The sequence below is a fragment of the Plasmodium malariae genome, assembly GCF_900090045.1.
Source record: "Plasmodium malariae genome assembly, chromosome: 9".
In the NCBI taxonomy this organism is placed as follows: domain Eukaryota; phylum Apicomplexa; class Aconoidasida; order Haemosporida; family Plasmodiidae; genus Plasmodium; species Plasmodium malariae.
Window position 1 is genome coordinate 936,869 of NC_041783.1, and position 11,752 is coordinate 948,620.

The window sequence follows — 11,752 nt, forward strand, 5'->3', positions numbered from 1 at the left end:
TATATATGCATAAGTAAGCATGTGTGTAAAATGCCCTGTTCAACCTTTGCATAAGGTGTCTTTCAAAAGCTCAAATGATATTGCAGACATTAAAAATATTTATTAACATAATTAAACAAGATTTTTTTTTTTTTTTTTCTTTAAATTTGAAAAGGCTTTTCAAATATTCTTTTATGAGAAACATGATGCTCTTTTAAAAAAGGAGCTGGCCTCTGGAAAATAATAAAATTCGATGGGCCTCGATAATTAGCAAAATAGGAAAAAATAAGAAAAAAAAAGGAAAAACAAAAAAAAAAATATTAAGCGCACTAACAATAACACTAACACTAACACTGTTGGAGTTGCAGCGATGGCATTAGAATTTGCGCAAGCCTATCATCATATCATATGTAAAAATTGCATACGTATGTGTATACGTGTATTTTTCTTAACATCCGTAATTTCTTTTCCCTTAAATTTGCAAAGTTTCTCATTAAATATTGAACTTTCATCTACTGTTAATTATATTCCATTTGTTTCTTTTCCAGAAATGACTATGTTTAAAAATTATGTCTTTTTTTTTTTTTTTTTTTTTTTTTTTCCTTTTCGCGTAAATGTAGATGAGCATACCAGAATAACACGCACATGTGCATATTTAACAAAAAAAAAAAAAAAAAAATTACATTAAAAAATATGACTTTTTGTGTATATTTGTATACATGTATATTCAAAATTATGAATGTCCGTCCATTCACATGCTTGTACACTCATACATAATTTACAAATATTCACACTACTATTTTACCGGAAGGAGCGAACATGTGTATGTATACAGGAGTGAACATATGAGCACGGTAGAAAATTGTATACACACACATGTCTAAATATATGCAAATATATATATATATATATATATATATACATATGTATATAAACACACATGTATGCACCAGTCACATATGAACCCTCTTTGTCGTTCTTTGTTTTAAATACTCAGTAACTTCTATCAACTCGTTGTTTTCATTTTTCCAGTAGTTGACTATATATACGGGCAGCCTCTTCCTCCGCGCAGTTTCATTTTGCATATTTACTTTTTTACCTGCCCACCTTTTTGATAAGTTCATGCCTTTATGTGCACCAAAACACTTTTTTCCTACTTCCACTTGTGTTGTATTATTTTCTTCCTTTTCTTTATGAAGCCCATGTGCATTTTTCCTTTCCATTTTAGAACCTTTCTTATGATAATATTCCTGAGCATTTTTATCATCTATTGCTGATTTGTCCAATCTGTTCAACCCTTTTTTCCTTATTTGTTCATATTTTCTAATCCTCCAATTTCTCCTAATAACATCGTTCATTTTGTTTTCTATAATTTTTGAAATATACTTAGTTCCATAATTTATTTTCGAATTAATTTCCTTGTGCATGTTTTTTAAATAATCACTTGTCTTTTCTTCTTTTTGCCTTAACATGTCAGGATATATACCAGAATGACTAGTAATTGCACTATGTAAATTTGAAAAAATCTTTTCATGATTATCACTTGTTGAGTATTTATTTTCCTCCTCTAATCTATTTAGTACTACACTGGTTATATATTCATTGTTCTTGCTTACTAACTCATATATTTTATTTACAGTTTCGTCCTTTTTTTGTGCATCCCTTCCGTCGTCCATTATTTTTTGTGCGTTTTCATTAATTATACTTACTAACGTTTTAACTATTTTGCTCTCACTATCATGCATTGTACTTTTCATACTTGCAATCGTTTTTTCAACTTGCTCACTTATTTCTACTGATACTTTCTCTTTTACATTTGCGCACACCTCCATCAGCTCCTTCGTTACTGCCAAAGTATGATCGTTAAGCTCCCTCTTTACTGCTGAAGCATGACCGTTCATGTTTTTTAAAAGCGATTCATTTATGTTTATTAGCTGAACCGTGTTTGCTTCCACCGAGTCATACACTTTTTTTTGAAACGTGGTTAAGTAAGTTTTTACCATTTCACTAATGTTTTTGTTATTCGTCTTTGCATTCTTTAATAATTTCATTTCTTTTTGAAAATTATTTGATAGAAACATTTGTTCCTTCATTAATGTGTTAAAGAATTCATTTGTTTTGTGAACTATGGTATCATATTTTATTTCATTATTTTTTATTATATCTTCACTTATTTTTTGATAAACATTATCGGAATGTATTATTTCTATGTTTTTTTTTTCTTTTTTTTTTTTTATTATTTCGTCATTTAAGCTAGCTATTACTTCTTCTCGCAACTTGTTCATATTAATTTGTATTTTCTCCTGCACATGTAAGGTAAAATTATTTTCAAGGAAATTCATTTTTTCTATTATTATATCTTCAATTCCTTTTTTTTTTTTATTTTCATTATCGATGATATTTCTATTGAAATCATCAAAAGTTTTTTCAATCTTGTTATTCACAGTAGCAGTGAAGGTATTTTCCAGCATATGCATGCTTTTTTTTAATTCCTCCTTTAAATTTTCCTCTACGGATGTAATGTTTATCCTATCGATGCATTTTTTAACTTCCATTGAAATACTTTCTTTCACATATTCATGTGTAATTTCTATTATTTTTTTCATTTCCTCATTTACGTTTTTGTTTGAATGGTCATACATGTTTTGAATCCTTGTTTCGACTGAATTTTCACTCAAACTGATGTCTATATTTTTCTGCATAGTAATAATATTATTTTTTATTTCTTGGGTTAAATTTTCATTCACACTTTTGAGTAAAATTTGTGTATTTTTCTGTATTTGGTCATGTAAATTTTCATCAATATTTCTGTTAAGTATATGCATATTTTTAGTCAGCTCTTTATGTATATTTTCATTTATTTTCTTGTTTAAAAAATCTATATTTTTCACTAATTCTTTGTTAATGTTTTCATTTACTTTGCTATTTATATTACTACCAACTATTTCCATTTTTCTTTTTAGTTCATCGTTCACATTTTTAAATAAATTATTCTGAACATTGGTCATATTTTCAATCAACTGAGTATTTAATTTATCATCCACATTTTCATTCACCTTTATATATATTCTTTCTATATTATTTTCTATTTCTTTGTTTATATTTTCATTCAAGGTGTTATTTAAGGAATATATATTTTTTGTTATTTCCTCGTTAATGTTCCTATGAACATTTTCTTTTATGTTTTCATATGCCATATCTATGTTCTTCTTTATTTCATTGTTAATACATTCATTTATTTTTTCATAAGTATAAGAACTATTTAGATTGTTAGCATTCTTTTCCATAATACTGAATAAATTATTTTCAACAAAATGCATTATCTTTTGCTCTATAGCATCTTGCACTCTCTTGTCTATATTTTTGGACAAATTATTATCTACTGTATTTTTTATAATGCGCGGCACGTCCTTACGAATAAACTCCTTCATTCTTAAAAAATTATTCTTACTGCTACTGTTCACACTGTTTTGGTAATTACTCTCTTTCTCTTTATGTAAAATTTCCCTCTCCGTTTCTTCCATTCCTCTTTTTGTGTGAAGTTTGCTAGGTGAAGATTTTGTATATGAGAATATGCCTTTTTTATTACTTGTTAAGGTGAAATGTGAGTCTCCCTTTATTACACTATCATTATGCTTTACGACACCTCTTCCTAAATCTAGCTTGTGCAGGTCTTCTACCTCCATGTGAAGCTCTTTCATATCAGCGTAATCTTGACAAAGTACAGTCTTGTTATTTATGATACTGTCATTATAAATCGAACTGTTGTTTAGGTATTGTGTATTTTTATAATAATTTGGGTTCATATTATACGAATTTTTACTTTTCATATTGTCAAAATTTTGGGTAGATTTTTCTACCATTTCATCATTTACATTATTCAGAAAATCTAATTTTTTTCCTTTTCCTAGATTAGTACTATTGAACATAGTTTTATTTTTATTGCTGTTCAGGTAAAATTTTTCTTTTAATTTATCTTGTTCATAACTTTTGTCAGACTCGTTTGTTCTCTTACATGTATTTGTGCTATTAAAATTAATCGATCTATTCATACACTTCTTCGATAAACCTTCCTCAAAGATATTTGACGTGACGATAGTATTATTAGAGGAATCATATCTTGCTTTCATATCCTTTTTCTGGTCCACACCTACTGGAGAATCATTTTTACTGTATTTACTCAAATTTTCCCCGGAATTTGTTCTTATCGATTCTGAAAAAATGTTCCTACTTTTGTTGTTACATAAAAAATTATTTCTCTTTTTTAAAGTTTCAATATCATTATTCACCTGCTTACTTAAAGCTCCACCATGTGTGCAATTTTCTCTCGTGTCCTTTTCTATCCACATATTATTTAATTTTGTTTATTTTTTGTATGACCAAGTCAGAATTTTTTTTAATGTCGAGCGTTTTTTTTTTTTTTTTTTTTTTAACTACAATGTATATGAATGAAATGTTTTTATTTGGCCAAGTACGAATATTTTTTTTTTAGATCAAGTCGATTTTATATTGCATTTTTTTCCCTTTGCCCCTGTGTCTCTTCGTCCGTGTGCCCCTTTACGGCTTTACCCTTTTTTGCCTCTTTACTATTTTATAGACTATTTTGATAAATTTATGAGCGTGCTCAACTTTTCATGCTGTTTAAGTTTAAGCCGCTTCTATCCAACTTGTGTCAATGTATAAGCACGTTTTGAGTGATACATACAAATTTTGTTATTCACTTTATTAAGATAATAAAGTTTGTAAAAATAAATAATATTTCTAAAAATATTTATAGAAAAAGAAGGAAACAGGAAAACCAAAAAAAAAAAAAAAAAAAAAAAAAAAAAAAAAAAAAAAAAAAAAAAAAAAAAAAAAAAAAAAATAAAATAAAATAAAAAAAAAAAAAAAAAAGGTAAGAATTTTATTTAGCTTTCATTTTTTCTATGTATTTTTTCTTTTTCTTCCTTTTCTTATTTTAATAAAAATAATTTTGAGAAATAGGAAAATTAAAAAGACGCAAACAAAATTAAAAATGATAGTAAAATATATACTGTGAAAGAACAAATGAAGTTGTGGAATAAAAAAGGTAAAAAAATTTGCCAACCACAAAAATGTATCAATTTGCCAACCACAAAAATGTATCAATTTGCCAACCACAAAAATGTATCAATTTGCCAACCACAAAAATGTATCAATTTGCCAACCACAAAAATGTATTAATATGCCAACCACAAATAGGTAAAAACTTATGAACAAATGGGTAAAATATTATGAAAGACAAATATGTAAAAAATTAGTTACAAAAAAAAAAAAAAAAAATGGAATAATACAAAACAATGATTAAGAGTACGTGCATTAGATCTTCTTTAATTACAAAAATTTCCTTTCTTCGAAAAAGAGTTATAAAAAAATATATCTCAGGGGAGATGTATACATATACATAAATACGCACATACGTACATATATACGAATATATATACTAACGGGTACACTCAAATGAGGTTCATAAAATATAACAAAAAATGTGTAACGTGATAAGAGGCGTAAAAAAATTTCACGAAGAATGAGCAAGGAACAGCTAATATCAGATACAAAAATTTTCTAAAAAATGTTTTACATAAATAAAATTCTTCAATAAAGAGAAAACGCTATATTTTTACTCAGTACTTACTCCTAACTCCTTTTTGAATAAAACAACAAATATTAAGAGCAAAAGGGATGAAGGAGTTAATGAATGGATCACTACACTCTATTACTAAAAAAAAAAAAAAAAAAAAAAAAAACTTGTTTGTATTAAAAAATAAATATGGAAAACAATTAAGTGTTATATGAAAATACACAAAAAAATATTACATATACAGTTATTTATTTTTTATTATTATTTTTTTTTCTCTCTTTTAAAAATTAATTCATAAGAATAAAAGACTTAGTAAACCTATAATAAGAAAAAGATGATACACTTTTCACAAGTGATATAAATATGTATCATTTATATATTTTTTTCATTAATTAGTTTTTTACTAAATTGTTTAATCATATTTTAACAGCTAAGGATTTTATGTTCCTAATTTCACACATAGAAAAAAATTAAAAAAAAAAAAATTGTGTATATACATAGTACTTTTATTTATATATACAAGGGAAATTTTTTTTTTTTTTTTTTTAACACTCCTTAGAAATATACATCAATTATTTTGCTTGTTCATTCGCGCACATATAATATATATATATATATATATATATATATATATATATATATATATATGTATGTATTAATATATGTATTAATATATGTATTACACGAGGGATTGTAATTAAAAATTAAGATGTAGGAAATCGAATAGGGAATTACAAAGAAATGCAATATGAGTACTCGTATTTCAGTATTTCATATATTGTAACATCTTTCAAAAATTAGCAATTTTTTTTTTTTTTTTTTTTTTATTATTATTGCTATTATTTTTTTAACGCCGAAATTACAAAAGAGAAGGGAAAGGCTAGTATAATTAACATTGCTCAGTAGTTCTTACGCCAAAAACCCATCGTACATTACAGTAGGAATGTAACAAAATATAAGAGTAATCTAATCGGTTGTCATTTTGGTAGTTACTAAAACTATGTTTGCCTATTTTGCTAACTTGTATGTGTGTGTGCATGTTTAGTGTTTACTAGTTACTATTGTTCTCTACTCACCGTTCACTGTTTAATTTGATTTTTTTTATTATTTCCTTTCCCCTGTTTCCCCTCAGAATTGTGGAAACCGTACGGACCAATGCAAAATTTTTTTAGTTTAAGAATTTATGCTCAACCGAAGTGTAAGAGTATAAATGGAAAAAATTTTAATATTTTATTTAGAGATGATGTTTGTTATTGGGAAAGTATATACGCACATGTGTGACCATGCACATATCCACACTAACTGCAAACGTATTTGCGCTTCTCATTTTATTCGCTTTTTTTTTTTTTTAGGTAAAAATTGAATCAATTCACTTCGCAAGTGTAGCACATTTTCCAGTATCAACGTGAAATCGCTTCCAACAAAAAAAAAAAAAAAAGAAATAGAAGTAGAAGTAGAAATAGAAGTAGAAATAGAAGTAGAAGTAGAAGTAGAAGTAGAAGTAGAAATAGAAGTAGAAATAGAAGTAGAAGTAGAAATAGAAGTAGAAGTAGAAATAGAAGTAGAAATAGAAAAAAGAGGTTGAAAAATTAAGAGAAACAAACAAGATAAACAAAAAGGTTCTGCAAAATAAAGAATAGTGAAACAGATAACCGCAAACAATTGCAAACAACGTGATGAACATAACACCTGAAAAAAACTCAAACACAGAAGATTGCATGTTTTGTCGAGTTACAGGTACGCTAGTATTTGGAAGTCTATCATTTTATTCATTTCTAAAATTTTTACAAGCCGAAAAAAGAACAGGTGATAAAAAATTTTTTGGGTTAATTTCTCTTTGTTTTAGTTTCCTAGCAATATATAGAGCAAGTAGTACATCTAAGCCGATCTTAAATAAAACAACTAAAAATGTTAAACAACAATAATGAGAACTTACTTAGTTTCAAAAACATAATAAACAATAGTGAAAATAGGAATAGAGATGAAAATATGAACCATTTCTTTGATTCTTATAACAACACATCGATGGCATTAGAGGCAAGTAAAAGAAATACCATTCCGTACAACGAGACTCAGAACGTTGGCGATATTAATACGAACATGTATAGCCATAATAACACAAACAACAGTATCAGCGGTAACAATGGCAGTAACAGTAACTGCAATCAGGGGAACAAGGTCGGTGTAGAAAATAAAACAGAACAATTGGAAATGTTTGTTGAGAACATGCTAAATGAGTTAAAAAGCAAAATGCAAAATTTGTCGAACAACTTATTGAGCAAAGTGGACAGCATGGAAAAATCGCTAGATGATCTTGAAAACATCATGATTGACTTTTCAAATAAAAGAAATAGTTGAGTAGCTGTATTATAAGTATAAAAATATGTACATGTACAGTTGAGTATATACACGTAGGTGTACATCATCCACATGTAAGCAAAGGTTTGTTTGTTTGTTTTTTTTTTAATTTGTAGGTTTGCTAAAAATGCTTTCTCTGTCTATCTCTCTCTGTCTGTCACTCATTCTTTCTTTTTTTTTTTTTTTTTTTTAAGAAAAAACTGTATGAAAAAAGGATATTATTGCCATAGTTTTGTTAAACTACAACAATGCCACAATACATAACACACAGCACAGCTTTTTTTTTTTTTTTTTTTTAAGAAAAAACTGTATGAAAAAAGGATATTATTGCCATAGTTTTGTTAAACTACAACAATGCCACAATACATAACACACAGCACAGCTTTTTTTTTTTTTTTTTTTTTTTTGTCGTTTCACTTTGTAAGGCGCGAAAAAAAAAAATATATATACATATATAATATATTACAGTGTTTATTTACTGTTCTTAAATTTCATCCTCATCATGTACTATGCATTTTAGCATTTAGCAATTTATTAATATGAACACGAATGTTAAAAAAAAAAAAAAAGAAAAAAGAAAATGCGCAAAATGTCCAAAAATTGTGAGTAATAATTCGTAGGGAAGCAATATTTTGTATTACAAAAATGGAGCAAGTCCGTTCAGTTTAGTGGTACAGCCAGTCTCGAATGCTCATATACTTTATTGAGTCTTTATATTTTATTTTATTGTATGGTATTTGTTTTGCCATATTGTGTACTATTTCGCTTATTATTCTACTTATTTTTTCGTTCATTATTTAATTTTACTTAAATATTTCACTTATCTGTGTTTATCTTTTTGCTAGCATTTTTGCATTTCTCGTTCATTTCCAGTGTGTAATATTTCTTTATCTCTTACATTGTTTCTTGCTTTATTTATTTATTTATTTATTTTATTATTATTTTTTTTTTTTTTTTCCCCCTTTTTTTCTTTTTTTTCTTTTTTCCCTTTTTTTCTTTTTCCCTTTTTTTCCTTTTTAAGTATATTATTTTACGGCATTTTATTTTCCTTCCATTTGCCTTTTTTTTGTTTTTTTATTTTTGACAAATTAAAGCATAAAATATTAAGTATATTTAGCAAAAAAAAAAAAAAAAAAAAAAAATTAAAAAAAAAAAGCTCTCTTAATTTTATAAACAATAAAACATTGAGAATAGTGTGTTTTAAAATATATTGCAATTGCAATGTTTGATAGAAACAAAATTTCATACAATTCGTGAGTATAATCCGTCCATTTGCTCTTTTCTTAGCTTTTTCCCGTAAGTGTAAAAATAATGTTTTATCATTTTTTTTATTTTTTATTTTATATTTTTTATTTTGTTTTATTATTTTTTTTTCCTTTTTTGTTTCGAGGACATTACACTTTTATGTGTATTTAATATCCGCTATATGTTATATGCTGTTCGTTTTTAATTGTACAAACAAAGAACAAATGATAACAAATAGGAAAAAAAAGGAAAGCGGAAAAGGCTATTTGAAAGGATAATAAATAAGACAAAAGAAAGACAGTTTTTGCTCACAACTTATGGAGATTTTTTGTTTTTTTTTTTTTTTTTTTTTTTTTTTTTTGCATTGTAATTAATGCGTAATTCGAAAGTCTTTTCTTTTTTTTATTCTTATTTTTTCATATTTTTACTTTTTTTTTTTTTTTTTTTGATTGATTTTGTTTTTTGTTAAATATTAATATTTTATGCTTTATTTTTTAATCATCATATGTGAATGTGTTTCACCCATTGCACCGTCTTTTTCTACATCTTTTCACTCCTTATCTCTACTGGCGTTTCAGTCATTTCGTGCTACTGTTATTTGTTTTGTTCCTACCTCATATTCACGCCCCTTTTTTTTTTTTGTGTTAATTATGAATAAACGAATATTCGCTTTTAGAGATGATACAAAGTCAAAAGAAGCCGAAGAATTTGTGCGCACGAATGGGTTTACATTACCACTACAAATATTTCAATTAATGTCTTTTTTTATTTTTATAATTATAGTTGCATTAATTATTATCATTTCTGCATTTAATACTGATACCATATTTCTCCTTTTTTATATTTTTTTTGGTGTTCTAATTATTATAATTATTGCTTTATCGTATACTGTAACAACAATAAACCCAGTAGACCCCTTATCATTTAAGTATATTCATAATAAAGTTAATGAAGAAGACCTTAAGGATTTATGTGAATGTGATATATGTGGTTTTGTTGAACCACAAAGTAAACATTGTAAGGTTTGTAACAAATGCGTTTCTGTTTTTGATCATCATTGCATGTGGGTTAACAATTGTATAGGGAAAAAAAACTACAAGTAAGTAAAAAAAAAAAAAAAAAAAAAAAAAAAAAATCAGGCGTTTACCTAGCACGCCAGTTTTGGGTACCCTCTTTGGATAGCTACCACATATGTATGCGCGTGAATATACACGTTTATATGCACGTTTATATACACGCATGTGCACCTGATTGGGCAACCAAATAAAACTTTATGCTAAACAATTTTAGATATTTCGTAGGTCTCTTGACAGTACTAACAATTTTCAACTGCTTCGTCTTTCTGTTTTGCATTATTTTTTTTGTTATCTCCCTGAAACATGATCTCATAAAGGAAAGATGGAAACACGTAATGATAGAAAAATAGATGAAATTATTTTTCTTAAAAGTATTTCTCGACGAGCATTTGTACAGTTTTGCATCTATATTGTTGTTCCGTTATACTGTTGTCTTATTTTATCGCTTATCTATATTGTCTTTTTGTTGATTTATCGGTTTGCTGTTTTACGTTCTGTTGTTTTATTTTTTTTATTTTATTTATTTTTTTTTTTTTTTTTCCCCCCTCCCTCTTCTCACCAGTTCTACGGAGGTTACGATGATGCTCTGTTTTACATTCTGCTATGTTCCCTTTTTGTTCTGAATGGAACAGTATTCGTGTTAGTAATTCAACTTTTTGGATTACACATTTTTTTGATTTCAAAAAAAATGACTACCTATGAGTACATTGTCAAGCGATCTCATGTAAGAGAGAAAAAAGGAAGGCAAGGACGTGTATACATACATATATAGGCACACACGCACATACATATATGTGTACATATATGCATACATACTAGCATACATGCATGCGTGTGTGCATCAAAATCCCCCTTCCACATGAACATGTTTTCATGCACATGCGCACATAAAGCGATTTCATATCAATCCACACGCATACACATTCTCACAAGGTACACGTAAGACGTTCATGTAATTTCCTTTTCAGTCTGAGGAAGAACAAAAGATAGGAATTAAAACCTTTTTTGAATGGTTGATCATTGACAAAAAGTACGTTCTTTTATTGAATAAAAAAAATATATTTCATTTAGATGAAGTAGCAATATTTTTATTTTTTATATTCACATAAATACTATCCGAAATTAACCATATTAACCCCAATTTTTTTTTTTTTTTTTTAAAACTCCCCCATGCAGGCGTTTGAAGAAGTCAGACAGCGATAATCAGGTATAAAAAGTACAAATTATGCTTGTTTTGGTTTTTGCTTTTGTTTTTGTTTTTGTTTTTGTTTTTGCTTTTGCTTTTGTTTTGCTTTTGTTTTTGCTTTTGTTTTTGCTTTTGCTTTTGTTTTTGCTTTTGCTTTTGCTTTTGTTTTTCTTCTTTTTTATCTGCACCTCTAGACCATATATATATACCAAACGTAAAATGCGTAAAATGCGTAAAATACGAATTAACTTTTTACAGGATTTAGAAAACCAGGAAATTGAAAGAGTTAAGTCTATAAAAGATTAATAG

General features: G+C 26.9%; 4 protein-coding genes across 4 annotated transcripts; 3 read left to right on the plus strand and 1 right to left on the minus strand.

The window, feature by feature from the left end:
* Window positions 1-932: 932 nt before the first annotated feature.
* Window positions 933-4,328, minus strand: PmUG01_09029900 (conserved Plasmodium protein, unknown function; the record flags this gene model as incomplete). The annotated part of the gene is made up of 1 exon (XM_029004989.1): window positions 933-4,328. The coding sequence occupies one exon, from the start codon at window positions 4,326-4,328 to the stop codon at window positions 933-935; it is 3,396 nt and encodes a 1,131-aa protein (XP_028861623.1).
* A 2,926-nt stretch (window positions 4,329-7,254) lies between these two features.
* PmUG01_09030000 (conserved Plasmodium protein, unknown function) lies at window positions 7,255-7,503 on the plus strand (the record flags this gene model as incomplete). Its single annotated transcript, XM_029004990.1, has 1 exon — window positions 7,255-7,503. One exon carries the CDS (start codon window positions 7,255-7,257, stop codon window positions 7,501-7,503), a length of 249 nt encoding a protein of 82 aa, XP_028861624.1.
* Window positions 7,504-7,567: 64 nt separating this feature from the next.
* Window positions 7,568-7,936, plus strand: PmUG01_09030100 (heat shock factor-binding protein 1, putative; the record flags this gene model as incomplete). The annotated part of the gene is made up of 1 exon (XM_029004991.1): window positions 7,568-7,936. One exon carries the CDS (start codon window positions 7,568-7,570, stop codon window positions 7,934-7,936), a length of 369 nt encoding a protein of 122 aa, XP_028861625.1.
* Window positions 7,937-9,831: 1,895 nt separating this feature from the next.
* DHHC3 (palmitoyltransferase DHHC3, putative) lies at window positions 9,832-11,749 on the plus strand (the record flags this gene model as incomplete). The annotated part of the gene is made up of 6 exons (XM_029004992.1): window positions 9,832-10,280; window positions 10,472-10,589; window positions 10,820-10,981; window positions 11,226-11,287; window positions 11,434-11,464; window positions 11,702-11,749. The coding sequence occupies 6 exons, from the start codon at window positions 9,832-9,834 to the stop codon at window positions 11,747-11,749; spliced, it is 870 nt and encodes a 289-aa protein (XP_028861626.1).
* Between the last annotated feature and the right edge of the window lie 3 nt (window positions 11,750-11,752).